The 16,572-nt window shown below is 58.6% G+C and overlaps 1 protein-coding gene across 4 annotated transcripts; it reads right to left on the bottom strand.

Moving 5' to 3' along the window:
* Positions 1 to 150: 150 nt before the first annotated feature.
* Positions 151 to 16,256, bottom strand: LOC102455996 (sulfotransferase 2B1-like). 4 transcript variants are annotated; one of them, XM_089770344.1, is made up of 9 exons: positions 16,106 to 16,256; positions 10,163 to 10,913; positions 9,817 to 9,866; positions 7,356 to 7,512; positions 6,105 to 6,313; positions 5,622 to 5,748; positions 4,744 to 4,838; positions 3,640 to 3,820; positions 151 to 1,901 (listed from the first exon to the last, which is right to left on the bottom strand). In XM_089770344.1, the coding sequence occupies exons 4-9, from the start codon at positions 7,495 to 7,497 to the stop codon at positions 1,789 to 1,791; spliced, it is 867 nt and encodes a 288-aa protein (XP_089626470.1). In that variant the 5' UTR covers positions 7,498 to 7,512; positions 9,817 to 9,866; positions 10,163 to 10,913; positions 16,106 to 16,256; the 3' UTR covers positions 151 to 1,788. The 4 variants fall into 4 exon arrangements, with proteins under 4 accessions (XP_089626470.1, XP_075771566.2, XP_075771567.2 ...); XM_075915451.2 differs by lacking the exon at positions 16,106 to 16,256 and having other exon boundaries at positions 10,163 to 12,334; XM_075915452.2 differs by lacking the exons at positions 9,817 to 9,866; positions 10,163 to 10,913 and having other exon boundaries at positions 16,106 to 16,224.
* Positions 16,257 to 16,572: the final 316 nt, after the last annotated feature.

Raw genomic sequence — 16,572 nt, 5'->3', positions numbered from 1 at the left:
GGAGGCTCAGGAGAGAAGACCGAGATGGAAAGGGAATAGGACATGGAGGAGAGACCTGAAAATCCCGTTTTCTGACAGGCCAATTGGCGAGTAAATTAATATTTTACTTTATTTAAAATGAAGTTTGATAAACTAACACGAGAAAGTTAAAACATTTAATCTGTTTAATAATTGAAATTAACCCATTCTCCCCAGCTGCAGCACTAGCAAAACGGCTTGGGGAGAATTGTGCAATGAAAAGTGAGTTTCCACTAGAAACAGGCCGTCTGTGGTAAGGTTTCCATTGAGACTCGTGGTCCATGGGCCAAAAAGCTTGAGGACCACTGCAACAGAGGCCTCTCCTCGCAAGAGACCGCTGCAGGCTCCCTGCTGCTCGACAAGAGCCCACAGAGATGTCAGGTCTGTTCCCACGGTGGTGAAATCGCCATGTTGCTCCAGTGCGGCTGACGGACAGACTCTTTGTGAGTCTTCCTCATGCAAGCAGTCGACTCAAACAGCATGGTGAGATGCCACGTGGAAACACTTGGTGCGTCCACAGAGAGGCAGGACGTTTCGTCTCTCTCCAGAGAGCGTTGTCATGACCCGTGTCTCTGGGTGAACAAGACCCTTTGTGTTTTGACTTCCAGCTTCAAGGGACTTGTTTTTCTGTCTTTGGGGTGCACGTTGCTTCGACTTGAATGGAGTTAGCCGTGACAACTTATTTCTCTGTTATTCTGACACACAGAGTGAAACCTGGCCTGAAGACCCCACATTCAGGGAGAGAAAGCGCTGCTGTCAGAAAAAGTAAATTCAGCGTCTCTCCAAAGCACCTCTACCAAGCCATGGGGCTTTTACTGACTGGTCCCTTATGTTTGAAGGGGACTAAACGTTATCTGGATCTTTTGGGGTCATATCAAGAGATTGTTTTGGGCTCAATCTTTGCTTATAATTTAAATTGTATCAGGCCCTTTGTAAGCAGGTTGGGAAGTGGTCTCTTTTGGCAATTATTAGTCGGTATTACTTACATAATATACATATTGCCATCATGGTATTGACCTATACAGTTCTCAGTACTTTCCATATAAACGAGCCCAGTTCCATTGGTCTCCATGGGCAGTGTACCTTGTAAGGAGTGATGCGGATACGATGAAGTTGTTTAAACAAATATGTTGCAATGGTAGAAAAACGTGTGTGTCTGAAACCTGTAGGTACTGGAGGTGCTTCTAATTTTTTTTAAAAGGGGTATTTTAGAAAGGAAGGTTGAGAAACACTCCCCAAACCTTTCCTTCTGGCCTCCCTGTTTCCTTTCTCCTTTGACAAGTTGGGCAGCTCAGCTGTGTAGCAGGTTCAGGGCTCTGTCACGTGGTGGTGGAGGGAGGGGGATGCAAATTTTGCTTTTGCCCCTGGGTACATAACACTCTCGCTACACATCTGCCTGCAGGCGAGGTCTCTGGCCAAAGGCGCGTCCACCCTCCCCCAGCCTCCTACCTCCATGTCTCAGCACCGCCTTCCACGTAGACACATTATGGGAGGCAGATGCTGACAGAGCATCCAGGTGTCCGGACTAGGGGGTTCAGGCGCGGTGTGGTGTAAACAGACCCCCAGAGGGGGCGGGGTTTAATTTAGGAGGCCTGGACAAGCAGGAAGGAAAGAGCAGGCGGGGGCAGAGAGAGGGGCCGAGTGTGTGGGAGGGACGGACAGGTCAGTAGCAGCTGAGGGGGAAGTACCGCAGACACCACTAGGGGGCGCTCTGGCTCCATGCCCCCCCCAGCTCTGTACAGCCCCGTGCACCCCGCCTGAGCTGGGGGGTCACTCGTCCCAGGGGAAGGTCCCAGCCAGGTCCTGCATCCGCTCTTGGTAAGCCCGGCCAAAGCGCTCGCTCTGCGCCACGGTGAAATGGTTCTTCCAGTCGCCAACCACCCCTGCAAAGCAGAGACACAGGTGGGCCAGCGGTCCTGGTGCCGGGGGCTGGGACAGCGCAGAGCCCCTCCCCCACAGCGCCCCCTACTGGGGGAGCATTTCCACAGCAGCCGGGCTATGTCCCTACAGGGGCGATGAGGGTCCACAGTGCTGGCGGGGGTGGTGGGGCAGGATGCCTGGGTTTATGGAGGGGATGGTTTGATGAGACAACATGATCTTGGTAACTAATTGACCATTCATTATCAGTGGGAAATAGGTCAATGGAGGGATGATAGGAGTGACTCTAGAGAACTTTCTGGCTGTCTGGCTGGTGAGTCTTGCCCACATACTCAGGGTTTAGCTGATCGCCATAATTGGGGTCGGGAAGGAATTTTCCTCCAGGGTAGATTGGCAGAGACCCTGGAGGTTTTTCACCTTCCTCTTAGCATGGGGTACAGATCACAGCTGGAGGATTCTCTGCATCTTGGGGTCTTCAAAGTATTTGAAGGCTTCAATATCTGAGCTATAGGTGAGAGGACTATTCTAGGAGGGGGTGGGTGAGATTCTGTGGCCTGCACTGTGCAGGGGGTCAGACTAGATGATCATAATGGTCCCTTCTGACCTTAAAGTCTATGAGTCTATGAGCTCGGGGAGGGGAGTGGAGGCTAGTGGTTAGGGTGGGAAGGGGGGTTTGGGAGCCAAGACAGCTCCCGGGGTCTTTCCCTGGCTCTGCAAAAGGGAGTGAATGACCCCAGATTGCCCACTAGGATGGCAGGTCTGGTTGCCCCCCTCATCTGCCCCTTCCGCAGCCCCCCACCCCTCCGACGGGCACCATCTATCCCCGTTCTCCGGCTACATCCCACAGGCCCACCCTGGCTGCTAGCACCCAGCCACTGTCTCTGGCATGGGGCCCCCCCCCACCCCTCCCCAGAACCCGGTCGGCACCTGTTCACCCCCCTCATTAAAGGGCAGCGCCCTATTTCTACTCGCTGTAGAGCCGCCTTCCGCTACGGAGCGGGGAGGTCGTCCCCATGGGTAACATTTTCATGATGCCTCAGTGTGCCTCAGTTTCCCTCTCTCCTTTGCTCCGGGTGGGGTGGAGCGGGGACTAGGCTGGACGGTGCATTGAGGAACTGGCCCAAGGGAGGCACCGGAAACCCCGACCCTGAACAATTGACGCGCAACGGCAGGAAGTGCCGGCAAACTCAGCGGTGGAATCTCCATGGCAACAGGAGATTCGAATCCACTTCCTGCTAGTCCCTCCTAGTGCTCCCCCCAGGTCCCACGCCTCAGCTCCCCACGGGGGGTACTAGGGCTCAGCTTGAGTCAGGCCCCCACCCCGGGCTCTGCCATGTAGACGCAGCCCTGCTGGCTTCAGGCTCCGGAAGTCCAGCCCCGATCCTCCAGGCCGGAGGGCTCGCGTCTACACGGCAGTGCCATCGGGTGCGAACCCCGGGCTCTGGTTTGACGCAGGCTCGGGTTGCCGGAGGGCACTAGGACGCCTGGGTTCAGCCCGGGGTCACGCCGGAGTGTGGACGCTCCAGCCAGGGGTGGGTCGCTCCACTTCTACTAGCCCTGGGGGGCAGCACCGTGTAGACAGGACCCAGTCTGGAATCAAAGCACGTGGGGGCGGGGAGAAAGGATTCAAGCGGACTAGGTTCCTCCTGCCTGCCCCCTACAGTGGGCACACGTTGGGGGAGGGGCTGGCAGGGGGGCAGGGAGTGGGCACAGGACGGGCACCGGGACCCCGCCTCTGCCCACCTTTCCTGAGGAAGCTGCCCTTGGTTTTGTCCAGGATGTTATCAGGCACCAGGCTGTAGTTGGCCATGGGGTTGTCCCGCATGGCCTGGAAGGAGGCGTTCTGCACCACGGAGGCCAGGGCGGCGGCGGCTAAATCCTTGCCCAGGAAGCGGCAGATCCGCCCCACGCTGCCCCGCAGATCCTGTGCGGGGTGGAGAAAGGGGGGCAGCCGCGTGCCCTGGTGAGGGGGGCACCTGCCTGCACCTCACTGCGTTGTCCCGGCCCCCGCTGCTCCTCATCGGCCCAAAACCTCCCTTCTCCCCCCTACTTCCCCTCCCCAGACCCCTTCCTTCTGTGCCCCCTACACCGTTCCCCTCCCCAGACCCCTCTCTTCTGCCCCCCCAGTTCTCCTCCCCAGACTCCTTCCTTCTGCCCCCCAGTTGCTCTCCCCAGAGCCTTTCCTTCTACCCCCATTCCCCACTCTGCTGGGAGTCCCTCCCCAGACTCTTTTCTTCTGCCCCCTTTCCCCTTCCCAGACCCTTTCCCTCTGCCCCCCCCCCAATTCCCCTCCTCAGACCCCTTCCTTCTGCCCCCCATTTTCCCACTATGCTGAGACTCCCTTCCCAGATCCTTTCCTTCTGCCCCTCCACCTCCCCTTCCTTGACCCCTTCCTCCTGCCTCTCCACCTCCCCTCTCCAGATCTCTACTTTCTGCCCCCCAGTTGCCCTCCCCTTCTGCCCCCCAGTTGCCCTTCCCAGACCCCTTCCTTCTGCTCCCCCTTTCCTCACTATGCTGGGACTCCATCCCCAGACTCCTTCCTTATGCCCCCAGTTTCCCTCCCCAGACCGATCTCTACTGCCCCCCCCCAGTCCCCACTCTACTGGGACTCTCTCCCCAAACCCCTTCCTTCTGCCCCCCAGTTCCCCACTCTGCTGGGACTCACTCCCCGACCCCTGCCTTCTGCCCCCCCAGACCTCTTGCCTCCCTGATTCCCTCATTACTGTCCCTTCCACTTGCAGCCCCTTTCTCCCCCATCCAGCCCAGGCGGCCCCCCCCAACCTGGAACATCCTCCACCATACCCCCCCCCCACTCCACCCCTTGGTCCCCTCCCCCTCCTGCCCCACCTCCTGCAGCTCCTCGTAGCTGATGCAGAAGAAGTTCTCGCGGCCCCGCAGCCCCAGCCAGCCCTTGACGTGGTCGAACCAGGAGCCGAACTGAACTGGAAATGCAAAGGGGGGGGTGTCACCCCGGGGAACTGCCCCCCACATCGGGGGAGGGGGGCTCCTACCCCAGCCAGTAGCTGTAGGGAGGATTCGGGAGCTGCAGGGAGAACCGGGTGTGACTCCGGATTGAGCCTGGGGGAGCCGAGGTGCGAATGACACCCTGGGAGGCGTAGTCCAGCTGGAGAGTTTCAGCCCATTGAGAAGACTAGGGAGGTGACGTTGCACTGCACGAGCCTGGTGCGGGGGGAGGGGAGGCTGGCATGCAGTGCATTCTGGGAGCGCTTGTCCATGATGCAGCATGGGAAATGTAGTCCGGTCAGAGAAGGGACAAGGGACAGGCTGGGGCACTGTGTTTCCAAACAGAGATTTTTCTTGAGGGTTGACTTTGACCAAAAAAACGAATTTCTCCATCAGAAGCAGAAACTTTCTGCATAAAAATGTGCCCCCCACCCCACCGCTATGAAAACAACTTTTTACAGTGGGACCCAACAGAGGACTGGGTGGGGGAGGGGGGCGCACCCTGGGCAGGTGGGCAGGTATGGGGAGTAGGCTCACAAAGTGTTCAAAGTTGCTCTGAAGAAGATGGGGGAGGCCCATCTCCCGTCCAGCAATAAATTCTGCCCCATGCCAGTCTCCACATCAGTTCTGCCCCTCCCCCTGTCCTCCTGCCCCTCTGGAGGTTCCTTCCCCCCTTCCCAGGCTGGCACGAGCAGAGGCTCCTTGCCCCACAGCCAGGACTGGGGGTGAGGGCTCCCCCTGCCACCCCACATACCACTCACCCTCCCCTTGCAGGAAGGCACCCAGTAGCTCCTCCAGGGACTCTGGCTCTTCCAGGAAGCTCGCCAGCTTGGAGTAATGATGGAGGGAAACCAGCAGGTCCTTGGGGTTACGGACGGTGTAGATGACCTGCAAGAAGGTGCATAAGCAACGCTTGTCCTGGGGGGCTGGCAGCCAGGACCCCTCAACCTGTCCCTGGTGGGGGGTGGCCGCAATTGTGAGGAAGCAGGTTGTAGATGTGGGTTCCTTGCTCTAACCACTAGACCCCACTCCTCCCCCTCAGCTGGGAGAGAACCCAGGACACCTAGCACCCCTTGTGCTAACTACTAGGCCCTTCTGCCATGAGCAGAACCGCTGCCCTTAGGATCCTGCACAATGGGGAGGGTGGAGCGAGACCCCCTGAGCCTTCTCCCACAACCGGGTAAGGGAACCACCATTTTTGGATCCCAGAATGGTGCGGGGGGAGCCCCTCATGCCCATTGCACCTTGGCTTTGGAGCCCCAGAAGGATTTGGGAAAGAGCTGGATGGGCAGGTGGGAGCTGATGAGGCGGGGGGGCTTTGCAGCCTTCAGCTTCTCCACGTTCTCAGTGACCTCGAGCCAGGGGGCCCGCTCCCAGATGGGCACACTGCGGCACCAGGACGGGTCCCCCTGCTGCCAGATGAGGCTCAGGATCTCTATCATCCAGTTGGTACCTAGGATGGGAGCAAAAAACAGGTGCAGCCTGCTCCCCTCCCACAGCCGGGGGGAGACCCATCCCCACCCTGCACTCTAACCACTAGACCCCACTCCCCTCCCAGAGTTGGGGAGAGAACCCAGGAGTCCTGATTCACAGCCCTACTCTGCTCTAACCGCTAGACCCCCCCCCCTCCGAACCAGGGAGAAAACCCAGTAATCCTGACTCCTAGGCTCCATCCTGCTCTAACCACTAGACTCCACTCCCCTCTAAGAACCAGGGAGAGAATCCAGGCGTCTTGGTGCCTAGCCACGTCCTGATCTAACCACTAGACCAGGTGGGGAACCTTTTTTGGTTCAGGGCCACTGGCCCACAGAAAATCGGTCAGGGACTGAACACAAGTGAGACACAAAACCAAACAAACCAACCCATCCCTCACCAGGAGCCCCGAGCCTCTGGGGCTGGAGCTAGGCAAGCCAGGGGCTGCATCTGGCCCCCAGGCTCCCCACCCATGCACTAGACCTTGCTGCCCGCTCAGGGCCAGGGAGAGAACTCAGAAATCCTGGCTCGCAGCCCCACCCTGCTCTAGCCACTAGGCCTGTGGTTCTCAACTGGTGGTCCATGGTGACTCTTTTGGTGGTCCATTGTCCAAAGTCACACGGCGTGGGCAGCCACCAAAAATCTGTTAGTAAGAAGTCTCAAAAAGGAGGTGGTCCATGAAAAGTTTTTGATTGGCCTGGTGGTCCGTGGACTGAAACAAGTTGAGAACCACTGCATGAGACACTGCTCCCCTCCCAGACCTGGGGTAAGAACGCAGGAGCCCTCACTCCCCACCCCACCCTGCTCCAACCACTAGACCCTGCTACCTTCCCAGAGCTAGGGAGAGAAACTGAAAGATTTTACCCCTGGGTTTTTGCTGTACATGTGAGACGCCCCCCAGGCTGTGGGATGGGGTGGGGTTGAGAGGAGGACTGGAAACCAGGGCTCCCGGATTCACTCCCCAGCTCTGGGAGGGAAGCGGGGCCTAGTGGGTGGAGCTGTGGGGCGGGGAGGGTCCCTACCTGACTTGGGGTAGGTAACACTAAAGATGTCGTCGTCCAGCACCTGGAAGCGGTTCGTTATGAAGTCGATGCTCTCGGGGTGGTAGATCTCCATCTCTGTGGGGAAGGGGATCCCCTTGTGGGAGAAGCTGTGTCTGAGCATCACGGCCGTGGCTCCCTGCGGGCAGACAGAGGGTCTGGCTTAACGGCGCCGCATTGCCTGGGGGCACGGCCTGCCCATGCAGTCAGGTGCCGTATCCTGGGGCAGGGGGCACGTGGAGCCCACTTCCCCTCCCAGGGCCGAGGACAGAGCCCAGGCGTCCTGCTTCCCAGCTCCCGCCCCCCACTCCCCAGCTCTAACCGCTGGGCCTCACTCCTCTTCTAGAGTCAGGGATAGAACCCAGGCATCCTGGCCCCTCTCTTCCACCTGGGACTGTCCTGGGCACCACCTGGGGCTGTTGAGTCCCAGGCCCCCTGCACGTCCCCAGGACCCCAAGAGAACTCAGCCCTAGAGGAGACAGGACGGGGACCCATTCCCTGCCCCCCTGTGCCAGCCAGTCTCTGCCCTGAGGCCGGATGTGGACTGGTGTCCCCTAGAGGGGAGAGACCCTGGCCTCTGTCCTCCGCCCCCTCCAGCCAATCCCCCCATGGTCCCTTCTCCACCTGTTTCCCAACAAAGGGATCACGGTCACCCTCCCCCCTCTTCCCGCTGCCTGGGAGCGACAGGTCCAGTCACCCTGGTCCTCTCTCCTCTGCCCTGGGTGCGATCACTGGCCAGCACCAGCTGGCTGCCAAGCTGGGGTGTGTCTCCCGATTGTCAGTCGCTGGGCTCCCCAGTCTCCAGGCTGTTGTCCGGGGCCCAGGCTGCCAGGCGAGGGCACGCCTGGCCCCCTGCCCCAACACCCCCCCCCCCACACACACACACCATCACCTTGCTACACACACAGCACACAGGGAAACTGAAGGACACGCTGCACTCCTGCAAACCATTAAGAAAATCCCCACTATTTTCATTAAGAAACAACCTCCTCCCTGCTTTGTTACAGAGGGAGACAGGGTGGGGAACCCCCCTCCCCCAAAGGAGTCTGTGATATGGAGGGTCAGGCTGAGTCCCTGTAATGAAGTGGGGATTTTATTCCCCTGGGGATGTTGCATGTGCACTCTACTGTCCTACTGGCCGCACCATCAACCTGTGGAACTCCTTGCCAGAGGATGTTGTGAAGACCAGGACTTTAACAGGGTTCAAAAAAGAGCTAGATAGATTCATGGAGCTTAGGTCCATTGATGGCTCTTAGCCAGGATGGGTAAGGATTGTGTCCTGAGCCTGTGTTTCTCTGGAGATGGACGACAGGGAAGGGATCACATGATTATTCCCTGTTTTGTTCACTCCCTCTGGGGCACCTGGCATTGGCCACTGTGGGCAGGCAGGTCACTGGGCTAAATGGACCTTTGGTCTGACCCAGTCCGGCTGTTCTTCTATTCTTATATTAAACCCTGTGTGTGCCTCAGTTTCCCTGGGCACTGCGCCAACTGGGAGATGGGGATGGGAATTCCACGGCGTTGTTCTCGCGGAGGGAGGCGGCCTCCGCCCCAGCACCGACACAAAGGCTGATGGCCTGGACAGGGAAGGGGGGCGGCCAGGTGACCCCTTTTGCCCCGAAGCAGAGCAAAGCCCCGAGGAAGGGGCTTGGGACCAGGCTGCTGGGCGAGGGGGTTCATCCTTGCTGGCTTGGGGGCAGAGAGAGGGTCAGGGCCTGGGTTCTGGGCCCCCCTCTCCCCAAGATGGATTGGACTGCCCGGCTCTGGCTCCTGGCGTGATCCCGCGGGCGTCGGGGGGTCGGAGTGCAGCCGGCAGGGATGTTAGAGAGCGTAATTGAATAGTCGTGTCACAGCACGAAAAACCTCGTCCTTGCATAACTATCCCACAGGCCCCAGGGGTGGGGGCGGCAGCCGGTGCGTCCCAGCCCCCTGCCCCCCCTCTCTAGCAGAGGCAGCAGCGCGGGGGCGGGGGAACAGGTTGATCTGGTTCTCAAAAGGAGCCAGCTTTCAAGCCAGCTCAGGGGCATCGGCTCCCGCTCCTCCCCCCCTCCAGCTGCCTCTGATACTGAGGCAGCAAGCAGGAGGGGGAGGGGGAGTGCGTGTAGTCGACAAGATTAACCCATCAGCCCAGGCTCATCAGTTCATTGTGTAGTCGCTGACATCCCTAGCAGCCAGGTGCCTGCCTCCCGGCCGGTGAGTTCAATTCTCCAGGTGCGGCTACACCACGGGGAGGTTTCAGAGGGGTACCAAAAAATTTATTAGGGCACGAGAGCACAAACTTTCGGGAGCCACCTCTCGCTTCCTCAGGCTGTGTCTAGACCAGTGTTTCTCACCCTTTTTTAAATAAAAACTGAGGCACAGAGACAGTGGCAAAGTCTAGGAACACACACCCCTCCCCCAGGGTTCTGCCTCACCCTGGTAGTCCCTTGGGTGTGTTACTCACAGATGGGATCTTGCTGAGCCGGGGCCTTCAACGCCCCCAAGGGGATGGTGCTAAAAGAGAAACATCCCCTAGTAAATGTCATAGCCCCCCACCTGCAGGGAGATTCCCCAACACACCCAGGGAGCTTCCCCCATCCTATCTCACATTATTACCCTGTTTCCTAAACCCACCACCCCAAGCACCACTGCTCAGTCCTCTCCCAGAGCTGCAGTAGAACCCAAGAGTCCTGGCTCCCAGCCCCCTGCTCTAACCACCAGGCCCCACTCCCCTCCTGGAGTCTGGGATAGAACCAGGAACCTTGTGACCCAGGCAGGTGGATCGGGAGGGGGAGGAGCCGGGTTCTTACCTGCTGGGTCTCGGGGTGTCTCCTTTTCCTGCAGAGGGACACAAACCAGAATCCCCCATGAGCCAATCAGATCCCGGTACCGGGGGAATCAGATCCCGGTACCGGCGCCCAGCCCTGCAGGGCGGCAGGATGGGGCGATGTGAGCGAGGGGGGGAGAGTCCTTCGCCTGCTGGGGCTGAGCCTCCTGCTGGAGTGAGCCAGACAGCAGGGGGCAGCACAACACCATGTGCTGGGGGGGGGGGCGGGGCAGATTAACTGGGGGCTTTTCCTGCCCTTAAGCTTCCCTCATTAGTGACTTATAACGAACCTGATCCGGGGTCAGCTCCCCCGGCACCCAGGTACCTGAGCGGTGCGGCATCGGTGGCTCTTTATTCAAGGACCCCTCGCCTGAGATGCGGCCACCTCTGGGGTGGGGCAGCTCTGGGCACAGGGATACACAGGCAGCGCCCCCGCCCCCATTCCCTGCAGCACAGCCAGCCCTAGTGCTGCCTGGGGATGGCGCCCCCCACTGAACTCCACCCCCAGTCCTTGGCTTTCCCTGCAGCCCCCCATCCAAGCCCGACCCCTTCTCTCCCTGCCCAGCGGCAGCTCCGACCCTTCCCTAGCCGGGCGGGGAACTTACTGGCTCGGGTTCTAGCGAAGTAGACAAAGGCTGCGAGGAGGAGGAGGAGGAGGAGGCTGATGGCCGCGACGCTCACCCCGATGATAAGGAGGGTGCTAAGGCTATCAGATCCCGATGACCCCGAACCGTCTGGGAAACAGCAGCAGCCATGAAACAGACGGTGTCTCCCCAAACCCCTCCCACCCCTGGCACCCAAGGGGCCAGGTCGGGGCAGAGGCAGCAGCCAATTCTATGGGGAGGTTAGTGGGGGTCCAGGGGATCATGTGGGTCAGAGCAAGCCAGATGCAAGGGGGTGCTGTGCTGCAGGAGGCTGTTTAGGGGGCACTCTCCCCATTGCCCCAGCATGGCACTAGGGGGCGCTGGCTGACCCAGCCTGGCCTCATTTCTAAGGCATCTCAGCCTCCTCCTCCAGCCACCCCATCTCCAGCCAACGGGCCCATCTAGCCTGGCGTCCCGCCTTCCATTTCAAAAATAAATTATAAGTACTCCCAGTACCTACAGTTTTCAGACACACACCATTGCAGCACATTTGTCTAAACAACTTAACTGTAGCTGGGCGGGCGATGGAATTTTGGGGTATAAAAAGTACAAAAATAGTCAAGTGCTGTAAAACTTAAGCAAAAATTCAGTTTACTCCAAATTTCAGTTGTGGTGACGTATCCCGCAGACTCCTCTCGAGTACCCCTGAGGGTAATCGTACCGCTGCTTGAGAGACACTGGTCTAGACTACGCTGTTCTTCTGGAAAAATTGCGACCCGCAATTGGCGTATATTTTCCTGGTTTTTTTTGGAAGAGGCTTTTCCGACATTTGACCCATCTACACTGGCCCAAATGTCAGGAAAAAACCCTTTTCCAGAACATCCCTTCTTCCTTGTAAAACGAGGTTTACAAGGATGCTGAAAAAATGTGTCTGCTCTGCCGAAAAACATTTCAGAAGAGCAGACGCATTTCACTGGTTGAGAAACACTGGTCCAGAGCGATTCATTCAAAGCTCATTATAAAGGACCCAGGCTCCCAAGGGAACCCCTCTGTCATGGCTCCTTCCCCACTCTGGCATGATAAATGCAGAAGTGGGGGCCAGCAAGTGTACCCCAAACCTTTATCTACCAGGCTTTGGTATAAAACTTCCCCCAAAATCTTAAAAACCTAGATCTTGGGAATAAAACTTCCGCTGCCACCACCCAAATGTTGATAAAGTAATCAGGGAAAAGACTTTTGCCCAAACGGGAGCAGCATAGTTTTTCCAGAAAATCAAGCGGCCAGTGTAGACAGCTGGCAAGTTTTTTCACAAAATCAGATGATTTTGCAGAAAAACTTGCCAGTCTAGACACAGCCAAGGAGAAACTCCATGGGCCTAGAACTTAGTTACAAAGAAAAGCCAAAACATCTTTTAAACAGTGCCAGATCTCAGATCCCATACCCAACCCTTAAAACAATAAAGCCTAACGAAACTACCTAAACTTTACCCTACTTACAGAAAATGAGGAATGGTGTCTTGGGGAGAGAGAGAGAGATACTTGTCCCTCTGTGTAGCTGCAGAGAACACACCCAGGCTATGTCTAGACTGCAGGCTTCTTTCGAAAGATGCTCTTTCGAAAGCATCTTTCGAAAGAGCATCTTTCGAAAGATCGCGTCTAGACTGCAGGCGGATCTTTCGAAAGAGAAATCCGCTTTTTCGAAAGAGAGCACCCAGCGAGTCTGGATGCTCTCTTTCGAAGACGGCCTCTTTACATTGAAGAACGCCTTCCTTCGAAAGAAGAACTTTCGAAGGAAGGCGTTCTTCCTCGTGAAACGAGGTTTACCGCCATCGAAAGAAAAGCCGCGTTCTTTCGAAATAATTTCGAAAGAACGCGGCTTGAGTCTGGATGCAGGGGAAGTTTTTTCGGGAAAAGGCTACTTTTCCCGAAAAAAACCCTGAGTCTGGACACGGCCCCAGAGAGACAAAAGGGAGAAAGGAAAAAACCCAAATTCCTTTGTCCCAGTTTGAAAGTCCCAGCTACAGTCCTACTGGTCACTCCACCTGGCTAGGTGTAGTTAACCCCTTAATCCCCGGGCTGCTGGCTAACCCTCATAATCATGACACCCTCCTTTAGGGCTGGCAGCAAGGAGCAGCCAAGCCACTCAGAGACAAAAGGGATCCTCTCCAAATGGACTTTCTCCTTTAGCAAAGAACACGGTGGACTTTTCTTCTGGCACGGTATCTTCCACACAGGATGAGAGCGAGCGCAAAGTAATTTGTTCTTTGCACAGCACCCAGCCGGCTCACTGCAACTTTCCCGGAGACAGACAGACGAGGGTCCCTCTTCGGTCCCGTTTCATCACAAATGGGACTAGCCCCTCCTAAAGCGGTGGTGGCGGCAGACGTGGGTGGTTGGTTCCCCCTCCCGAGACCAGAGCAAACGGCTGCTCCGAACGAGGCACCTTTGCACGTCAGAGTTGCCGGGGCCGGGGAACCTTTTTTGGGTCGGGGGCCCAGGATCCAGGCGGGAATGAGTCGGGGGCCGCACACAAGTGAGAAGCCAAAAACCCAAACGGAACCAAAACACCCAAACAAACCCCGCGCTGACCCAGCCCCCCAATGAGAAGGACTCTCCCCACAGTCCCTCCCCACACACCCCAGAGTCTAGGGGAGCCCAGCTTAGTCGATTGTGTGTGCTCCAGCCTTGTGGTAAGATGCCGAGGGGGGGGGGGGCTGGAGTGCCAGGGCAGGCTCCCCAATGCTGGGGGGGGCCCTGAACCTCAGGGGACAGATCCAGACAAGCCAGGGGCCACATCCGGCCCCCGATCCCAAGATTTCCCATCCTTGCTCTAAGCACACGTAGCACTTGTCCTTTACTGAGGGGTCGACCCTGGGTCAGTCGGCCTGCGAGCCGGTTCGTCCTTTCTCGCCGTGTGCTCCGTTTTAATCCGCTGGCTAAGATGTCAAACCGATAACGTTGCAACCAGCCGCCAGCAGGGGGCGGTTTCACACCCTCCCCCTGTTTTCACACCCTCCCTGGTGAGGAGTTTCATTGTCCCGCTAAGGGGCTACTGTAGGATCGCAGTATCCCTTGTGCCTCACGGGGAGGATATCTGTCCCTGGATTTCACCCCAGCCTGCCGTCGGAGAGCTTCGCCTCCCGCCCTGCCCGCCGTGGCGAGGGAGAGGGCGGCGCCTCCGTCTCTCCCACGCCCACCTTCCAACTTTTCCCAGGCTGCTCGCACGGCCTCGCTTGAGGGGCCCTGTCCCAAACTCGCCCGACCCTTTCTTCAGTCTTTGCTCGTGCGGCTGGCGGGCCGGACCCGGGGGGCGTCCTCGCCTCCTTTTCCGCTTTCTCTACATCCCCCCACTGAGCGGCGCCCAAAACTGGACACAGAACCCCCGTGGCCGTCTCGGGAGGGCTGCGCCCTCACTGCCCGGGACCTACAGGCGAGGTCTCTGGCCCCAGCAGCAGGGAACCCTAGGACAGGGGCAGGCAAGCCCCCGGCCCCGCCCCTTCTGCCCGAGGCCCCGCCCCTGCTGCCAGGGCCCTGTGGGCAGGGCTGGTTCTAGGTTTTTTGCTGCCCCAAGCAAAAATATTTGGCCACCTTTTTTTTGTTGGCTTTTACACCTTTGCACTTTGCAATGGTGGGTGTTTTGTTTGTTTCCGTTTTTGTCCTGGCATTTTAGCCCTATAAATAGCAAATCGAATTGTAATGATTTGTTTTCCATAAAGGCAAAGGCGCTTCAGGTAAACTCCCCTTCCCCTTTCGCTCACTGCTGGGTCACAACGGCCTTTTCCCTGCCCTATCCAGCCCCTCCCTATGGACAAGCACCCTTCACTCCCGACCCACAGGGGAGTAGGGTGCAGGGTGCAGAGCCAGAGGGGCGTGGGGAACAGGGGGGGCAGGGTTCACCGTGGGGAATGGGAGGCGCAGAGCCAGAAGGGCACGGAGAGTGGGGGATGCAGGGAAACTGGGGTGCTGGGGTGCGCAGACGGGTGCGGGGAACAGTGTGGGAGGTACAGGGGTGGCGCGGGGAACAGGAGGCGCAGAGCCAGAGGGACAGAGGGATTGGGGGGAGCAGAGTGCGGGGTGCAGGGGAGGCACGGGGAATGGGACGCAGGGAACGGGAGGGGCAGGGGGATCAGGGTCGGGGCAGAGCGCCTCCCCCAGCCACAGCGCCCAGACCCAGCCTGCACCCGGGAAAGGGGCCATGGCCCAGCCTTCCCTAGCCCCAGTGAGCACACAGAAGAGGAGCACTCAGCCCCACCCTCCTGAGCCTTGGGGGAGACACAGGGAAGGGGGGGGCTCGGGGCAGAGTGTGAGCGGGGCCACGCTTGCTCCCCTCGCTGCTGGGAGGGCACCTCCTGCTGGCCGTTCTGGGGAACAGCAGGGGTGGGCAGCCCCCTTGTGCTCTATGGCTCAGCTCTCTGGCCAGGCCGTGACGTGCCTCTCCCCCCTCTGGAGCACCAGCGTTTTTCAAAGTGCCCCTCACTCCCGCTGCTCAGCCTGTGCCGCTCCCGGAGAGGCGGGTTGGGGGCTCCCAGCCTGCCCTGGACTGTGAGCTCTGGCTGCTCCCATCTAGATCCCCCCGCTCCTCTCCTCCCGGCTTTCCCCAGTCAGTTAGCCCAGCCCCTGCAGTGCCCTGCCACGGCCTGTCCGTGACGCCCGGCTTCCGAGCGGCCCAAGGCTGTGGCCAAGGGTGTCTCCACACCCCCCGTGTCTCAGCACCACCCCAGCCACCAAGCAGGCGGGTCCTTCATCTCCATAAGCCCCCGTCTCCGCCGTGTGCCTTGGACACCTTTTGTGGAAGGCAGAGAAAGGACAAATGAAAAGTGCCCCACGTAGGAAGGAAAAATCAGCGGCCCGCGTACAAACTGCAGAGAGGGCGGCGTAGGGAGGAGATCTGGGGGTTAGAGTGGATCACAAGCTGACTCGGAGTGAGCGAGGTAACGGTGGAACTGTAACCTGCCTGCCAAGTTGAACCGGCTGCAGCTAGGGCCGAGTTCAATATCGAGGGCTTCCTTTCCATTGATCCACCACCAAACCGGTTGGAGCTGCCACCCAGTCAGGTGGGAAATTCACACCCCCACCCCGGGGCACCTCCAGGGGGGGCAAATGCTTCCCTGCCCGCATGCCCCGAATCGGAGGGTAGAAAAGAAACTTTTACTGCAAGCGAGGGAAGCAACGGGGCATTGCTGTGGGAAACCCCCCCAACCAGGGTCCCAGGAGCAAAATCCGCCAGTAAAAGTCCCACCCCAAGTAGGTTGGACAGTGCCCATTCCTGCTCTGGTCCTTAAATCCAGCCCCGCCCCCCCAAGTCCTCACCACGCGCCCGACCCTCCTCTGCGCCCCACTCACGGTAGCTGTCCTTGGTCAGTGCAGACCCAGGCAAACAGGTGCCTCTGCAGAGTTTTGGGCAAAGGGAGTGTTAAAGAGGCACCTTCCCCACTGGCCACTCCCCGGCTGCTTGCTCACTGCTTTCACCACCCCCATCTGCCACACCTCCCCTAATCCATGCACTTGGCTCTCAGCCCTCCTCCGGGCCATCTGCCTTTCCATGGCCACCTCTGCCCATCGGTCGCGGGGGAATCTGCCCATCGCTTTCGTAGGCTGGACCAAAGCTCTGCCCCAGCGCACGGGGGTGGGGGGGTGGGGGGGCACTTTGGTTCTTAGCAGGCAGGGCAGACACTGAATTCTGCCCCCAGTGGTTTCCATGATGAAAGAGCTTCTCCGGAAAGCCAATTTCGCTCTTGTTTTGGACAGAGGAACAGGCCAAACCAGTCTCAGAGCAGGCACCGGGGCCAGATACTTGTCCCTACCTGTCC

Source organism: Pelodiscus sinensis, chromosome 18 (assembly GCF_052426305.1).
Source record: "Pelodiscus sinensis isolate ZL-2025 chromosome 18, ASM5242630v1, whole genome shotgun sequence".
NCBI lineage: Eukaryota > Metazoa > Chordata > Testudines > Trionychidae > Pelodiscus > Pelodiscus sinensis.
The sequence above is the reverse complement of the archived record's forward strand: the minus strand, read 5'-3'. Positions and strand labels throughout refer to the sequence as shown.

Coding starts and splice junctions, on each gene's coding strand:
- LOC102455996 (XM_089770343.1), bottom strand. CDS start 5,439: ATGGGCCTCCCCCATCTTCTTCAGAGCAACTTTGAACACTTTGTGAGC. Junction 4,839..4,907: donor CCCTACAGCTACTGGCTGGG/GTAGGAGCCCCC, acceptor TTGCATTTCCAG/TTCAGTTCGGCTCCTGGTTC. Junction 3,821..4,743: donor GCTACGAGGAGCTGCAGGAG/GTGGGGCAGGAG, acceptor CACCCCGCACAG/GATCTGCGGGGCAGCGTGGG.